General features: G+C 33.7%; 1 protein-coding gene across 1 annotated transcript; it reads right to left on the bottom strand.

Moving 5' to 3' along the window:
* Positions 1 to 14504: 14504 nt before the first annotated feature.
* LOC130644364 (TNF receptor-associated factor 5-like) lies at positions 14505 to 18098 on the bottom strand. Its single transcript, XM_057449932.1, has 4 exons — positions 17932 to 18098; positions 16404 to 16551; positions 15609 to 15764; positions 14505 to 15430 (listed from the first exon to the last, which is right to left on the bottom strand). Exons 1-4 carry the CDS (start codon positions 18063 to 18065, stop codon positions 14933 to 14935), a joined length of 936 nt encoding a protein of 311 aa, XP_057305915.1. The 5' UTR covers positions 18066 to 18098; the 3' UTR covers positions 14505 to 14932.
* Between the last annotated feature and the right edge of the window lie 385 nt (positions 18099 to 18483).

Below are 18483 nucleotides of genomic sequence, written 5' to 3'. Positions count from 1 at the left end.
CATAAGGTACGCTTTTATAAGATAAAGCATGACAGATTTGTGATAACAATCCGCCCTATTATCGCCCGCCCATTTTCCCGCGTACGATGATATGGCGATTCTTAGACGTCAAGGCATATTTATTATGCCACCTTATATTATCCAATTATCTTATCGTTTATCAGCATGAATAAAATTTCTTTTATCAAAAGCCACTAATGGAAGTATTAATATTTGCTGTTCACAGCATTTCTGTCTAAAGAAACTGGGTTTATCTCTGGTCAGAGAACCAGAAAGCAATATAGCTTTTCTTCCATGAAATTCATTGGAATTTAGGGATATCCACACATCCTGAACGATCAATAGTGTGTGAAGTAGCTGGAAGATTATCCCAGTTAGTAAAATTAAGAAATACGGACAACATACAAAATATTTAAACGCCTTTACTGGACATATAATTACGACTCGGTCTTGAACGTACAAAATACGGCTTTTATTATAAAGAAGACTCACCTTATGTTTATTTAAATTCGCGTAGAACTTATTTTTTATCAGATTTAAAATCTGCCCAAAATAGATATGTTTGATCTGACTTAAATTCGCGCACTTTATGGGAGCTAAAAAGTAGTTAATTAAACACAGAAAAAGGTATTGAAAGAAAGGATAGCTTTATTCCTTAAGTTTTTTACTTTATTATACAATACGCAATCAGTTGTAATGCCGCTAGTGAATATTTTGATGCCTTAAAAGTTAAAGAGTTCGTATGCTCATTATACGGAAGCAGTAAAGAACGTTGTAACGAAGCTTGAGTAAAATCTTTTTAACAACTTAAGTTTGCAGAAATAATTACTACCCCTTTTGATGTGTTACAAAAACATGCTAAGCGCACAAGCTATCAGGGTTATTGCTGGAAAGGTGCCCTGATGTAAGAACCCATGACCGAACATGACAAAATTGATATAGATTGGATGCATAGAGATTGTGCTGTAGATATGCTGAAGGAATTATCCAGTTGAGGATGTGAAAGTAATGTTTGAAAAGCGAATTCGTGCACAATGATATATAATTGCGTAACGGAATGGAAAGGATGATATGAGAGAAACAAGCAAGGAAAATAGCAATAATGATGCCAGCTTTAGTGATGTCAACTTTTTTGTTGATAAGTCGGACATTGACGCATCAGACGTAAACAGCCCACTAATTTAATGTTCTTTTAACAGAATATCGATAACACACGATTCGCCTTTTTTGGATAGGTCATTTTACTTATATTAAGCTACTTGCTGACTTGTTTGTGTTCTTTAGTCGATATGCTTGAAAACATATTAACTACAAGAAAAAACGCAGAAAAGTAGGTTAAGGAACACGCGAAGTCTAAATATATCGAAAAGTTCGCGATACGACTCGATCATTATAAATACACCTAATTTTACATAGTTTTTCAAGCAATATTTATATTGTGTTTAGATGCATAAAATAAGTTTTTTTTAATCTTTATGTTAAAAAAGGGAAATAAAAAAAGGATTTCTAAAACACGATAAATACGTCGATTTTTCTATTGGGGTTACCAGCTTGGTAACATTTATTTTTATATTCAACATTTTGAAATTTTAATAAGCGATTTTAAATTAAAATCGCTAATTTTTATAAAGATACAGGGCTTTTAACACGCATTGGCCCACAGCCTACTATGGGATTTACTTGCCGTCAACCTCGTTCCCAGGATATTTGTGTTTCGTCATGTTTTGGAAATTATACAATTTTGCTACAAAAAAATATGCAAAAAGGCAAAAGTACTAGGGAACGAGGGTGTGTGTGTTCTATGTGTAATAAGATATATCTTTCTTCATAACAATTGCATATATATTTTCTACTTTTGTCAGATACAGATTTGAACGGAAACGTATTTCTTCACAAAACTTGGGAGATGTCTTTAAGAAACCAACGTACTCTGTACCCAATCGAGTGAGAGCTGGTTACCAAGGGCAAAGAGATACACTACAAAGGATACTTCACAACATATGTTTATCATGGCATATTGAAAAAGTGGGATGCGGGATATATGATGCTGACCGGGACACGGGATGGGGGATGCAGGATGCAAAAAATCATTGGAATAAAATAATGACCGTGCCAATGTTATTTTTTCTTGTCGTGGACTTAACGCACGAAAAACTAGATAATAAATAAATACATTTTTGTTTATTTTTAACAGGCATAGCAAAGTATAACAAAAATAACAGAATTTTAACAAACCAGTCGTTAGCCCGTGGAAAATCCACGGGTTCGCCCGCCCTTTTTATACCGCATTGCGTGCATCTCGCTACCTGTGCAGCTAAGCTACCATTTTGCGTGAGAGACAGACGGACGGACGGACAGACAGACATATACGGGTATACAAAGGTTAAGGAAGGCGACTTTGCTTCCTTGTTGCTGGTCAATTAGTAAAAATAGTCGGTGGTCCCGTAAAAAAATCCAAATAAAAAATATTACAATTATTAAGTGTTACATTTTATTTCAAAGTATGAACTTTTTCGTTCTGTTCTTCTTGTTTTCATCATTGCCTTTAGGCGAAATAAATAAATAAATAACTTAAGTTGGTTAATTATCGCGAATTCCGCGAATTTTATTCATATTTTTGCGAAAATTAATCTTCGCGAAATCCATTTATTGAACCTGGCGAAGCCAATTTAAAAGTAGCTAGATAGCAGGAGCATAAAGTATCAGAAAAAAGCCTTGGGAACTAGGTGCCCTTTTATTTATCATGTTTGGTAGTTTTGAGGTGTTGATGAAGTGTTGTACATAAAAATCACAACATCTTTGCGTCGCTGTTGCTGTCTTATCTGGAGTAAATTAATAAAAACAGCTGGTTCTCTTGTTGTTACTTTATAATACTTGTGATTTTCTGGTTACTTCGAAATACTGCTGGTTACTGTTGGTTACAGCTGCTTCCTACTTTTAGTATCTACGATTCATTTTAGGAAATATTAAACATTATAGAGAAAGTTCTTTTGTAATTGAAATGTCTAAGCTTTTGTTTGAGAGGTAGATATCAAATAATTAATAATCATTTTTCAACTTAGGTTGAAATTGAAAAACTATGTTTTTCAAACGTGTACAAATTTCATCCAACAATTTTAACATGGTGTTAGACTTTGTTGGATGGATGTTGGATGGAAATTTTGCGCTGGTCAAACGATTATACAACATTTCATCCAACATGTCCATTCATTCTTTCTTTTGAAAACAATCAAGCTGGCGACAGGCATGCATATGATCTTCCCTGCTGTTTTATCAGAACTTTTAGATTCTTACAATGAGAGGCCGTGTTGGAGGAAAACCAGAGAATGGATAATAAGGAGAGAGTTGGGAGCATATGCGACCATTGTTAAAGAGATAAATATTGAAGATTGATTTGGCTTCAAATCAATGTTTCAGATGTCTTTGGAGGATTTGGAAATTATGCTTGATCTGTACTGTAATATTGACATAATAATTACAATCTGTTTATTTTTCACAATATCTAAAATTCGAATGTTTTAACATTCGAAGTGCATTCGATTGCAATAGAATGACATCATTTACGCGTAATGACGGATGAATAAAACTTGCGATGCGATCCAACTTTTATTCAAAACGTTTTTGTCTTCTCCAACCCATTTTTTTCTTTTTTTATAAATTTCGCTTTTGGTCAAACGTGTCCAGCATTTCATCCAACACCAAACATTTTTGATGTTGGATGAAATGTTGGACACGTTTGACCTAAGCTTTAGGTAAAGACATTTAAAAAATCTAAAAAAATTAGGGGATGTAAATTCCTAAACTTTAAATTTCAGACACACTTTTTTAAATGCACATTTTGCTTAACAGACCCATTACATTGTTGCTTTAGATGCATGAAGAAGTTCAGTTTACTTGACATGGAATTAGAAATTTTAAAACTTCTATTTGAGTTTTGTACATCGTATAAATATTCAAGAATAAAAAGTCAAACCCTTTTTTTAAGACATTTTCAATATTTAACCTGTTTTCAGCCTCGGTTCTGTTATAAATTATGTTGTATTGTAAAAAAAACATGATAGTACTTTGAATATGATTAGACCTCCTGCTTTGAGTTAAAAATTCTACCTTGTCTTAATAATAATAACAACTAAAATGCCCAGTTAATACATAAAGTGAATTCAACCTAAACTTTGTACAATTTTTCTTTTCTAAGAACATAGACAGATATTTCAAGCAGAAGTCTATACAAAAAAACTTTAAGGTCATTTTAGACAATAAATTTGCGTAAAGTTCTAAATATGGCAACAAAAAATTATTTCAATAATTTAATTTACGTTTAAATACACTATGAATTATTTATTGATCAATCATCTGTTGAATTTGTTAGGTCAAAACTTTCAGTCCCATTAATTTTATTCAACAGTGAAAAGGTTCTAATTAGAAAGATATTTTGCTACTAAGAAAACAGGCTATTTTATTTATGGATTCAAAATTTATCCCGCTAAGGTTCATCCAGATATATACTCTCACCCGATCCCACCAAGAAAACTGTTTTAGTTCAGGTCCAGAGAAGTTTCGTTGTTTTTATGGCACAGGAATGCAGATGATCTTCCCTGCTGTTCTATTATTTTAAGAAGGGTTCGTTTTGAACTATATTTTAGTTTTTTGTTTGTTTACAGATATATATTATAGATATAGTAAAATTGAAAAATATATTTCCATTATAAATATGAACATTATTTTTGTTATCAGTATCATCTCTGCTTGCTTTCATGTAAAATTTTTTGCGTATTTTCAATTACAAGTCTTTTTCAATCATTGCTTTTTATTTTCGATTTTAAACGTCTGTGATATTCGTTCGTTTTTTCGTATAAATGAATTTCCTTTTTTAAATTCCTTTCGAGGTTACTAAATGTTTCCATTAACTTTTTAACATCTTGATTAATCGAGTCAATGTTTTGACTCTTCAAAAGCGTGATTTTCTTGCTGCTAAATTGCTGCATGAGTACCATGATCACAAACAACAGCACAGTAAGAAGTAATAGAACGTTTGTTATATTCTTTCGAACCGATATTAACATTATTTAAAAATTCAAATCACAGTGCATATATCCATCTGGTAGTTATATATATCTCAAATTATTATGTTAACCATTTTTTTTGCTTTGATGGCCAATTCAAAAAATAAAACTTTAATGAGAACGGTAAAAGAAATAGAAACAATATTGAAAGGATGAATTACAAATATAAAGAAGAGGATTAAATAATTCATATGGACGTCAAATGATTGTAATGAATCATTTTGTGATGTTTTGTTGGAATGAGTTCGAAGGGCTTTGTAAAAAAAAGGAGAAATTCTAATCTTGAATACTTCCTGAAGCGAAATTTAATCAAAGCGTTTTTGCTCACGGCTGTACACGTTGTTTTTTTTGGCAAAGGGCCTAGTTCTAAAAGTTTTTTTATTTGTATGCTGGAATTCCATGTTTTTAGTTCCAAAAGTTTCTTATTTAGTTTCTCAATTTTCCTAGTAAAATAAGGGTTTCTTATATCAAATAAATAGTTGGTTCTAAAAGTTTCTTTAATCTTTGGACTAGTTGGTTTTAAAATTGAAGAATTACGTAAAGGCGCGAAGCGCCCGCAATGTAATTCAATCGAAAGAAGATCTAATACTGGATTCTTACAACCTAATCGGCGATCTACATGGAAGCTCAAAGCTAGTGGAGCCTCCTTCCTCAGTTCGTAGCGTTTTGACCCTTGTTAAAAACAGAATTCTGAAAGTTTTTACTGTTTTACTTTTCACCACTTGCGTTCCTCCATTCACTGGTGCGTTCTAAATAAACAGCCAATGCATTAAACACAAAGGTCTCCATCTTCTGGATAACTGACAAAAACAATAGATGGATTTGGTTGTCCTTGTTTCCACGACTTATGGAGTTTATTAAAAGTAAACGTATATTGATCATTAGTCCTAGTCATAAAATTTATATCCAGATTATGAATACCCAACAGCCTGGAAGCTGAAGTTAAAGCTAATAGCATTGTAAGTTTTAAAGACAAAAATCTTATAGATATTTTTCTGTTATCTTTAAATGTTTGTTTAATGTAATCTATGCCCACCTAAACATCCCAAATAAAAGTGTTCTTTGGTTTGACAGGCTTTTAGTTAAAAGCACCTGATATAAGAGAACTAACTTTAGGATGTTCTCCTATAGACCTTCTTTGAAACTTATCGTGAAAGGCCGAAATGGCTGATCTATGGGAACAAATAGTTCTATATTCATAACCCTTTTTGAATAACTCCCCCAAATAATTTATCACAAAGTTTATAGGGCATTGAAATGGATCAACTTGTTTAGCCCACTTATTCCAGGACGATAAATAATTTGCATTAGTACCCTTTTTTGTGGAATCAATGATGAGATTGGAAGCCTCTGGTGAAATTCCTTCCTCAAGGAGTTTTCCACTGAAACTATCCAAGCAGCTAACCGTAGAGCCCCTGTCACTACCATGGGGTGGTTTTCCATTTTTGGATTTTGTAAAAGATTTCTCTGCATAGGAAGAAAAAATGGATTTCTCACTGACAGACGTAACACTTCGGGATACCATGTTTGTGGCTGCCATGTTGGTGTGATCAAAATCAGAAACTGAACCTGTTCCTCTTCTACTTTTTTTAGAACTCTGTGGATCAGAGCAAAAGGAGGAAATGCATAAAGACACTTTTGATTCCACTTTTGCTGAAATGCATCTGTACCTAGACTGTGAGGGTCTGGCTTCCAAGAATAATACATTGGAAGTTGATGTAATAGACGGGAGGCAAACAGATCCAATTTGGGATATCCTATTCTCTGACAAATTGTTTTGAAAACCACAGGACAAAGCTTCCATTCAGCTGAGCCCTGAGTATGTCGAGACTCCCAGTCTGCCTTGATATTTAGACAACCTGGGAGGTACTCTGCAGTAATTGTGATCTTGTTCAGTAATTGGAAATCCCAAATTTCCTTGGCTATTTTTATTATAGTTAAATTTTTTGTTCCTCCCATTTTGAGAAGGTAAGACAAAGCTGTCATGTTGCCTGTCTAAATGTGAACTGATGCAAATTGTTTCATTTTGTGAAAAGACAGAAGTGCTAATTTGATTGCAAGCAATTCCAAAACATGTATATGAAGAATCTGTTCCGTCTGGGACCACATGCCTCCTGTCCTGGTCCCTTGACAAACTCCTCCCCAACCTTTTAGGGAAGCATCTGTCTGTAACAAACTTTGTGCTTGAGGTTGCATAAGGGAACACCCATTGTACAATTTTAGATTGTTCACCCACCATAGAAGTTCTTCCAGAGATTCCCTTTTTAAATGCACTAGGGTGGCATAAGATTTCGATACTTTTAGACTTTGAATTTGTTGTTGTTGTAGAAAACGAAACTCTAGACGAGCATGAAGAACTGCTTGTATGGTGGAAGACAGAACCCCTATAAATTGAGTTAGCTCCAGAATAGTGACTTCTCTTGTCTTGTACAAACTCAAGCACTGCGTCTGTATTTTGGTAACTTTCTTCTTTGTTAGATAAAGAGACATGGTTACTGAATCCACAGACATTCCCAAGAACTCTATTTTCTGGGTTGGCTCCAAGACAGACTTTTTCAAATTTTTTAAAAAGCCCAGATTTTGTAACAGAAAATATCAATGTGTCTCGTGCCATAAGGAGCTTCTCTCTGGACCGTCCCAAAAGTAACATGTCGTCCAAGTAAATTACAATTCTTATCATTAAACTACGAAGGACTGCCATGGAAATTTTCAATAACTTCAATAACTAAGTGTAAAACCTCAATTTTGAAGTGCGCGTAAGGAACAAATTTGTTTAAAAGCTTCAGGTTTATTACTGGTTGACTTCCTCCATCTTTCTTTTTTACTAAAAACAGATTGCTTAGAAACTGCCCCTCTGTGGGAGCTACTTTCGAAATGGCTCCTTTTCTCAACATGTCTGCTACTTCCCCATCTATTAACTTTTTTTCTATTAGATTTCGAACAGGAGAATGAGGTATTATTGCCTGTGTTGGCTTCGAAATAAGGGGTATCTTGAATCCTTGTATGACTGACAGGGTATCTTTGTCCTGTGCTAACTTTTTCCAAGTTAGAAGAAAATGTTTTAGGTCGCCTGCTAAGGATACAATTGGGATCTGCCACCCTGAGAACAGATTCTTTATAGCAGGGTGAACGTGAGTGAGATCCTTCAAGTTCACCCAATTTTCGATTTGTGGAAGTGCTTACAGCTTTTGAATGTTGAGAAAAGGATCCTTTTCTAGTTGCAGAAAAGTAGGTACTTTTATAATATGGTTGCTTTGGTTTGTAGCTGGAATGCCCCCCACCGTTTTTTTGAATGGGAGGGGCCACCAAGAAAGGGCTGCTTCTTTAGCCACCTTCTATTGCTGGTTGAAATTTTCTTGGCTGTAACCATAACATCTTGCTTAATTGTCTTGTTTCCTCCAAGTTTAAATCAGCCATGTGTTTGCGGTATTTCTTCCCAAACAGTTCACTATCATGAAGTTGTAGCAGCGAGGCTTTGTCCTTTAACGTTGTTGATGCTTGTGCAGCTGAAAGGTTTGCTGTAGCGGATAAGATGTTCTTTCGACGCTCATACGTTAAAATGTTGATACATTGACCCACCATTGTTACTTTTTTTTTCTACCGCCGAAGCTACTTCTTCAGGAGGGGGAAGATTTTCTTCATCTCCAGCAGTTCGTACTTGCTCCACCGTCATCCTAACTTTGGATAGTGCGCCCATTTTATCACCCACCCTTTCCTAAACTTTTTGGAGCACTCGAACCATTTCGAGGCTTTGTGCATGATCCTTTTTTAGATTGCTGGATAAAGCCTCGTCCAAAACCTTTATCGCATCCAAGTTCACTGGTCTGGGAGCCTCCAACAGCACTTGCTCTTTTAGTTCTTTTTCTGGGATGAATTCCTCGGATGCAACGTTTGCATAAGAGGCTAAATCATCAGGAAGAGACCACTTGTGGATATCCTCTTCCCTAGTGATTTTAAAGCGCTTATACTGATTGCTCTCAAGCTGATCAGCAGCCTTTCTCTTGCCATGTGGCGTGTCGCATGCTATGGTACCGTGAAGTATTACTGTCACCTTGGTCGACAGAAATACTTGCAGCATGTTAACATCTTTAATTAATTGTAAGAATTAGTTAGAAACAAGTTTCTAATTTCAGAAATAGACATAGAATGTAGTAGTAAAAGTTTCTTAATTTTTGAAGATTCTACATGTAGGTTTCTTATAAACATGTTTCTTATAAAAAAAAACGTGTATTTGTTGAATTCAACAAAGTATTAAAGTACAGTCAACCATTTCGCCCAATTACTTAAAAATTTGGTACTAAGAATTTTTGGGCTTCTTAAAAGGGCGCAGTATAATTCATCAAAATGACTTTGATTTTTATACTAGGTTTGTAGGCCATCTTAAATCCCATTTAACTTTTCAAGTGTATACATAATTGAATTACAAAAAGTGTAATGACATACACAATATTTTTTGTTTGCAGGGAAGATATATAATAAGTTGCAATAGACCTATTTCCATATCCATTTTCGTTCCGCGAAATATACATACCAAAATGCCGAATAACATAAAAACGAGATTATTTATGAGCAAATTTTTAGTTTACAGCGAAGTAGTGCAGATATGGTTTGTTTACTTGCAATATTTGCAAAATTTATTTGTCATACAGATTGTTATTCACATTTGGGGATAATATGGGATAATAGTATGTATCATTGGGCCGTTTTAATGCTTTTCTATTTTTCTTAATGTGAAATGAGCTAGGTATTAGCTAGCTTTGAATATATGAGTATAGCTAGCTAGCTAGATGGTTGGGTGACTTATTCCAAACAAACGTGAAATCTTAAGCTGTTTACGAAAATGTAAACTACGTATATATCCTGTGTCTCCAGTTATCGAGTGTACCTTATTATTTAAACAACATCTGTGAAAATAACATTAGTCAGGCTTACTGATAGTGGTTTTAAAATAGTAGTTGAGTTGACCTTGTGGGTACCATAACTCGTTAGTTTTTTTTCAAGTGAGGGTAGTTTTGGAAGCATTTTTAACTCACATTTTTACACATTTGTGATTTCAGAATTAGGATACTAATTTGACTTGATGGGAAAAGTTGGATTTTAAACTTTATTGGAATGTTCTTGCTTATTTGTGTTAAATTTTAAGCCTCTATCGTAGATTGAATTTGGTAGAAAAAATTATTTAAAACTTTAAAATATAAGGGTGACTAAAAGGATGATATCCTAATTCATAAATTTTGTATTTAGAGAGTTACCATCTTGGTATTTCTTCAGGCAATGAAATTGTCCTGTGATTTTGCTCAGTCAAAAACAAATTTTTCCATAAGAGGATCACAAAAATACAAAATGTTTACTGACGTACTGTCTAGAAAAAAAAAATTTTTTATAAACTTTTGTCCACAAAATACTTGTCATGTCGAACTTTAGCTTTAATAAGTGAAAACAATGTGAAATTTTTTTGTGACGTCAAAAAATTTCATCGAGATTATTTTCTGTAAATAAACAATTTGAACAATTCTGCAAGATTATTTTTCAAGATTTCACATAAGCAAGAAAACAAAATACATAAGGACATGGTTTTTAAGAACATTAAGACTGAGATTTTGATAAATATTAAGCTTGTTCACAGCTGAAATTCAGACATTTTTATAAGAAGTATATGCAACTGTCGATCAATGCCGACGTGCCCGCTTAAAGGCAAGGCCTTACACAATGTATTGTATATAAAGCCAAAGTAAAAACGAACACGAGCACATCTGTCTATTTTGGTGCCGGTGAGGACGAGTTTAAAACGCGTTATAGGAACCATGTAAAATCCTTCAAACACAAGAAATACCAGAATGAAATCGAGTTGTGAAAGTTTATATGGGATTTAAAGGACACTTCTACTCCTTTTGACCTGACATGGACCATCGCTACAAGGGCATTCCCGCATATCTATATCTATATATATATCTATATATCTATATCTATATATCTATATCTATATCTATATCTATATCTATATCTATATCTATATCTATATCTATATCTATATCTATATCTATATCTATATCTATATCTATATCTATATATCTATATATCTATATCTATACATCTATATCTATATCTATTTCTATATCTATCTATCTATCTATTGTTTCTCCAGGGTTGTAGCTTAGCTGCTGGCTACATTGGCTTAGCTACAAGCAAGCTAATTTTAATTTTTTTTAACTGATCAGAGTAAGACAAAGTCTCACTGAGCATTAGTAAACTGTATATTGAGTTTTAGTTCTAAATTTACTTGAAAACAGTAAATCTATATTATAATACCCATATACGTTTGTCTGTCTGTCTGTCACCCAAAATGGTACCGTAAGTAGCGTAATGCACGCAACCGGTATAAAAAGAACAAGCAAACCGGTGGATTTTTCACGGGCTACCGACTAGTAAAAATGCATGCACATAATCCTAAAAACGTGGCTAGGTTTTAAAGGTTTAGCTAGCTAGCCACCATATACCAACGCCCTTAAAATCTGCAATATTTTAATTTATTTTTGTCACACTACCACTACCAAAACCCTCTTTATAACTGTGTTAACTACGATTATGTGAAACTACCAGTTAAAAGCTGTAAAAGTTAACATTTTGTTGATACATTCTTCAAACTTGCATGTAAACAACCAGCATCCCGAAATTTGCTCATAACTATTCTCGTTTTCATGTTATTCTGCATTTTCGTATGTATATTTCGCGGAACCAAATGGATATGGAAATAGGTCTATTGGTTTTTATTTTCTAACGAGAAGCCCTGAGGCTTGAAGATTTCCGTCAATAGCCTGAAAGATATTGAAATTTGAAGCAGACCTTGAATACGGAGAATTATGGGGTAAACAAATCACCGAGTATCCCAATTCTCTATTATTATTGTAACTAACCTGCAATGTTAGAATAAAATCTAATAAATAAAAAATAAAATAAAATTTTTACATATCTATATGAAGTTTTCTAAAATAACAGTTAAAACTTTAACTGGATATTTTTAAAACTGATCAGGAAATTCTGGAAATTTCAGAATACAAATCTTGTTATGTATAAACTTGACGATTCGAATATAATAACTTTTGAACGAGCTCCATTTAAATGAAGGAAGTAGTTCATTGTTAATTAATTCACAAGGCATATTGTATATGTAATTATATATAAATATTTTTGTTAAACAAGTAACATATTAAGCAGGCCATCCATGATTTTGAAACCTGTGGACAATACAGGATTTATTTTGTCGAAATCGATTTATTGAATTCAAAAAATTTGATTGTTTGTTATCCTTTTTTGATTCGAATTCTCAAATTTGAATTTCTCTTCAGAGAGTCTGATTAGTTGCATTTTTCTGAAAGTACTGAAATTTTAAATTGACAAATTGAATTCAGCAAGTTGAAACAAAAAAATGGTAAACACACAATAAACTTGTGGATTTGATAAATCGATGGTCCTTTTCGTGAGATTTTTAAAAAGTCTTTTCTAAGAAATCTTAGAAAAATATTTTGTGATACTTTGGGTGAGTTCAAGAAAGATTTTCAAGAAAATTAGGCACTCAGGGAGAACTGATAATTAGCCAGTAACAAAATAGTTAGCCATTTTCAATGGCACCATAGCTTAGTGGTTATAATTCTGGCACTTTGTGCGGGAGAATGGGGTTTGATTCCCCTTGGCAGCAATTCAATATGGGCGAGTGAATGCTACGATAGCCCTAGGTTAACCCACCATGTGAGGGAAATAGGGAGGATGCACACTGTGTGAGCTGTTGGATGCTACAGAGAGTTTTCTGGTAGAGCGCGGACTCTAATTGAGTCTGCGTAGCTCAATATGAGCATTAAATACTCTAGGACTCTTCAACAGTTAACTGTTAAGAACACAAGGAAGCTTTTAACGGCTAATTATACTATGCGTAGCGTCTAATTATCCTACATCAGCTAAATATATATATATATATATATATATTGTTACAGGTTAACCATCAGTTCACCCTGACTGTTCGGTGCAGCAACAGTAAACTTTTGTCATGTTTCGACAACTTTTCTACAAAAAATATAAAAAAAATCCTGTGCGAATATACCTTTTTATCTGACAGAAATAGCCCCACATAGTGTTGCTTGGAAGTTTTTTTAGCCCCCTTTTCCCCATAAGAACAGGAGTCGGGTGAGTCGGGTGTCCAGTAATGGAAAAATTACGCAAAGCAGGACAAAGGCTTTTTGTTGCTGGCTCTTTAAGAAAATAGGAACGCTAATCAAAGCACTATTTTGTGTAGCTATCTAGCTATCTGGCTCTAAACGAAGTTATTATACGATAGTGAGTATATAAGTAATTTCACCAATATTAAAAGGGGTATGTCAGTACCAAAAATTGAGATAGCTAGCTAGCCAGCACACCTTTCTCACTTAATAAAAAATGATTCTTACCTGATAAAATACACGATTTTAAAAAATGTGCTTAGCTCCCCAGCTACATCAATAAAACTACTACGACCAAACCATCAGAGACCAGCAAGTGGCTAGGGGGGCGACCAACAAAATGTAAGCCCTTTTAGTCATAGCCGTACACAAAATGTTCTGGCCACACGAAGAGTACACAATCTCTGTTCAGATTGGTCATTAATTTGACATTAATTAAAATAAAGCATCTTCATTGGATTTTGAAAATATGGAAATTTTTCAAAGTTTTAGCCTGAACACAAAATTAACAGCGTCCAGGCTCTGTCTCTAGATATATATCTATTTTCCATCAGGCGATTTTAAAGATTCCGCCCTGCGTAGCGACGGAAATCAAAAAAACTGTTTTGCCTGCAAAATACAAAATAAGCTTTTACTGTGACCAACAGGGGCGGATCCAGTGTTAAGTCAGCGCCATCACGCGACTGACATAAACAGAAGTTAGTTTTGACATTTTACTAGTTTTCTGAGATAATTTTTTTTAGCTGTTAGTCACTGGAGATTTGTTTATACAGCTACATGTCCCAGCTACATGTTGGTGACAATACACTGGTTCGCGTGCTGCAACATTACATCATTTGGGCTGTAACTTTACCCTGAGGTATAATATAGTAAGAATTCTGTTTTAGTTTTTTGCTAAGAAAAACATCAAGAAGCCCAGCTGATTTTGGCGCAGCAAATTGCTTCGCAAGACATTTGACTGCCATGTTAAAAATCCTGGAACTGCCCCTGACCAATGAATGGCGTTTTCACTATTGACGTTTGTATAATTTAGGAGGGAATAACGCTGATGGTAAATAGGAAAATATTAATACTCCGAGTTTGTTTCAAAAGTACGATTTTTTTTTATTTATAAAAATAAAAAAAATTATTTTATCATCTATTTATAAATATAAAAATTACCTTGTCGGGAAATTTTTTTGTGAAAAACTAATTATTTAAAAAAAAAATTTCGCCAGCGAAAATTTTTTATTTTTTTTTATAAAAAAATTTCCCCAACAAGCCTATTTTTAAACATTATTAGCCGTACGATGTAAACACATACACATCCGTGTAAATATTACTATAAACATATATACATATAAAAGTAAAAACAAAACATTCAACAGAAAAATTATTTCCAGACCATTTTTAAAAACTACAAAAGACGTTTTGTTATCCTGGCAATTCTTTCCCTTTCCATTTTAATACTATAAAAGTGGAGTAGATTTGGGGTGTTTTTTTGCCATGAATTTTAAATGCTCAAAAAAGTTCCTTTTCAGTTTATTCTTTCTTGAAAAAAATAACGCTCATCTGGCTTGCAACAAATATATACTTTTATATTGCAGTTTATGATCTATGAATAGAGGAAGTTACTTTCAACATGCGATGTGCATGTAACTTTACTTCTGTCGTAGCATTTTATCCTACTACAGTTTCAATAAATATACTGTTGCCTATAACATATTTTCCAGATTTTAACTCATCAATTGTAATAAAAGTGGGACAGCCAGCAGCAACATTCATTTCGCGAACAGGCTTTTGAAAGCTGGTTGAAGTACGATCAGGCAAAAATGTTTCTCTAATATCTAACCCTCTCACATCATTCGCACTTAACAAGCGAAAAGTAACCTTTTCACGGAATGGCCATTCCAACAAAGCATCGTATTCTGATCTCATGAGTACGAAAAAGAGAGATACGTGTGAATCTCTTCCAATTCCATCTCCATTCAGATAAAGCCTTGTGCAAAACTTATATCCAGATTTCTTTGTGAAACATGGAGCGCTGTGCAACGCAGTCACTTTGCCATCTACTGCTTGCTTCATTCTATATTCGAGATTGTCAATCTTCCAAAGCATTCGACCATTGTAACACGTGTTCTCTAGCAGCTGTTTTTTTTCTATCTTGTTCCATTCACGCTGAAAAAAAATTTATAAAATTTATAAAGACTTCGACATAAAATCGTGACAAATAGCTGATCTGGATGCGAAATTACTGACCACGACACTCGACTGAACATTTATATCACGAAGAATTCTTTGGCGGTAATTGTATTTATAGACAAAAAACAATATTATAAAAACTCTAAGCGCGTACCTCACAACCAGGATGTTGTGGAAAAGCACAATATTTTTCATTTTCAATATTTCTGCATACCAAAAGATGTTTTTGATATCCACAAAATTTTATGTTTTGTCCGCAATCCATTGGACACATCTGTTCGAATCGTTTTGAACAAACAAGCTCATGGTCCTACAATAAAAAGAAAGTAAAGGCTCACTTTCACCAAAATGAAAAAGATAGACAAATAATTTAAGGTAAATATTTTTTCTGGTTTATTTTTTGACCAAGAATTATGTTTTGCGTGCTTTTTATTAGAGTGCAATGTAGTTTTCTATAGGTTAACATTTTCTAGCAACGGTCATGTCTAAAAAAAATCTTATTGTCACGCCCGAAATTTGTGTTTGGTTTACTGTGCCAATCTTTGTTGAAAAGAAAGTAGTTTCATTCTTAACCACAATTGAGTGTCAAAAATACATATATGCTATGATAGATAAACAATTATGTCACGTATATCTTTTCGTGACGATTTTTTCAAATATCAGGCATATTTACCCGTACAAACCATGATTTAACCTCATTACCAAAATTCCCATTTTCGGATGCAGTTACATACTGCATCCGAAAATGGGAATTTTTAATAATAAGCTTTTTTTATCCTTGAGCCTAATACATTTTAGATGGGAATCAGAAAAAAAGGATGGTACGTTTGGGATGCATCGCTCTCATTCTCTGACGTGAAACAGATCTGCGACGTCATCTATATCGCCAGATGCACCTTGTAGTCGATCAAGCAAACCAGTATAATTAATACAATTATTTCACATTTACCTTAAGTGACTTTATAGGACCAATCCATTTGCAATTATTTTTTTTGTTGGTGCAATAACAATCGATTTCACCAATTTCTTTGTCAGAAGCCATATCTTTATAAATTTCAGTTGCTTCTTCATTATCAATTGGACACAAGCCAGGGTTACTGTATAAAAAACAAATCGAACATCGTTTGACCAGTTAAACTTGACAACAGAATCACTTAAACGAAGGTTGCATTGACTCTTTGTCAATTTCACTTGCGTCACAAGTTACGTGATAATAGTGGAAATATCAGCGTTAATACATCTTAGTTTGGTTGCACTTCCAAGGCTCCATTTCAAAACAGAGCTTAAATTTAAGTTTAGGTCATTTTTTTCAATGTTGATGAAATGAATACGTTAGTAATTCTTTTAAAACACTTTTTTATAAGCAACTGAGTTGCTAAGAAGTGAGGCTGTGGATTGGGTCACAATTTAAGTTACTTCTAACCAATCCAGTCTTGCACTTGGGCAACAGTTCTTTCAAAGATTTTTTGTTTTTCCTACTAAATCACTACGTTATTACGCTTAGCCACTTTACTAGCAATTAAGGCTGAAATAAAAATGGAGTTGCTTAAATAAAAACTGGCATACGTCCCAGAGCTTATCGTTTATCACATACTGAATTAGTAGAGAGACTGGTTCACATCAAGCAGAAACAAGCACTGTGCGAACACTTATGAAGCAAGTAAAGCAGACGTGAAGCATGAAGCATGTGTTAAAGCAAGAATATCAATTTTTTTGATTTTCTGTTTCATCGGTAGCTTCATTTTTGCTCCTTCACATCTCGGTTTCCACTAGGCATCTTACAGGCGGTAATCTTGCTAAGTATAATTTTAAGCGTCTTAGTGCCCAGTGTGAACGGAAAAAGTACCTGTAGCGCAAGTTAAATGCTGATTACGCGCCACTTAAAAGGCTGTTGGCCGCCAATTTTAAAATTCAAATTTAAAAGACAAAAATGTCACTGACTCAGAATTGACGCTCTCTGTTTTTCTTCTCTTTTCCATCATCATTCACGATCAACGCAAACCAAAGAAAAGCTAACTCTTTCTCTTTCAAAGAATTCATTTTAAACTAAGAGATAATTTTGATGATTTTGATTACTTTTATATTTTTATTTCTCAAGTGGAAACAATCCGTTAGCGTTAGTTACCGCTAAGTGAAAACCAAGCTTTATAACTGCTGGCTACTGACATAGCTTAGATAATGCAAATGTGGACAAAATAGCCTTCATAAAAATTTAAAAAGTAATGGAATTATTTTTGGCTAGAAACACTCATATAACTATAAAACCTAATCAAAGAAGAGAAACAGAATTGACACTAATAAAATAAATCAAAATTTGAGAACGACTTTAAACCTTAATGCGATGATTTTTTTTCTTTGTTTATCTAAATTCTTTTTGTTCCGTTTCAACTACACTCTGCTTCAAACTTCACTGCAGATCTAACGCCCATGCTTACTTCAATTGTTTATGCATCTGATGTGAACTTAAACCAACTTACCGTTTTAAAGCTTCACTGTAGCAAGAGCTACAGGCTATTTCTCCACGGCACGTCTGAACGGTGTTCCGACAGATGTATCCGCATAGTGAACATGTATATTGTCCTACATCTAAAACGGACTCGTAACCTGTCATTTTTATTTCTAAAAAGTCAAAAAATCCAATCAAGATTAGTGTGATGCAGTATATAAAAAAATCCATTTGGAGATCCCAGCAGCTTAAAGGCTTTCTTATACTTGTTACAAAAAGAAGATAAAAAATTTTCAACACATAAAAACACACAATAAAATGGCAACACAAGTTAAATTTGATAATTTTTACAAATAATAGGGAAATTATTTATAAAGTAGATCGAAATACGTGTCAACAGATTCTAAAAAACAGTCGATGTCTAACTTTAAAAAAAGATATCTAAATATGTCTATGGAAAGATTGTATGCAATTTCCATCAGAACGTTAGTTACCTAAAAGTGATTTTATCAACTAACACCAACAATTAACAAAACACGGATGTTTCAGACACGGGAGGAAAAAGTTTGACGAAGCTCTGGAT

The sequence above is a fragment of the Hydractinia symbiolongicarpus genome, chromosome 5 (genome assembly GCF_029227915.1).
Source record: "Hydractinia symbiolongicarpus strain clone_291-10 chromosome 5, HSymV2.1, whole genome shotgun sequence".
Taxonomy (NCBI): Eukaryota; Metazoa; Cnidaria; class Hydrozoa; order Anthoathecata; family Hydractiniidae; genus Hydractinia; species Hydractinia symbiolongicarpus.
Note: the sequence above shows the minus strand (reverse complement) of the source record. Positions and strands in the feature narration are given on the sequence as shown.

Bases quoted from the DNA above. Each gene is read 5' to 3' on its own strand.
- LOC130644364 (XM_057449932.1), bottom strand. From the start codon at position 18,065: ATGACAGGTTACGAGTCCGTTTTAGATGTAGGACAATATACATGTTCA. The intron at 16,552-17,931 runs GTAAGTTGGTTT...TTTTTTATACAG, and splicing joins TACAGTGAAGCTTTAAAACG to TAACCCTGGCTTGTGTCCAA. The intron at 15,765-16,403 runs GTAAATGTGAAA...TTTTTATTGTAG, and splicing joins GTCCTATAAAGTCACTTAAG to GACCATGAGCTTGTTTGTTC.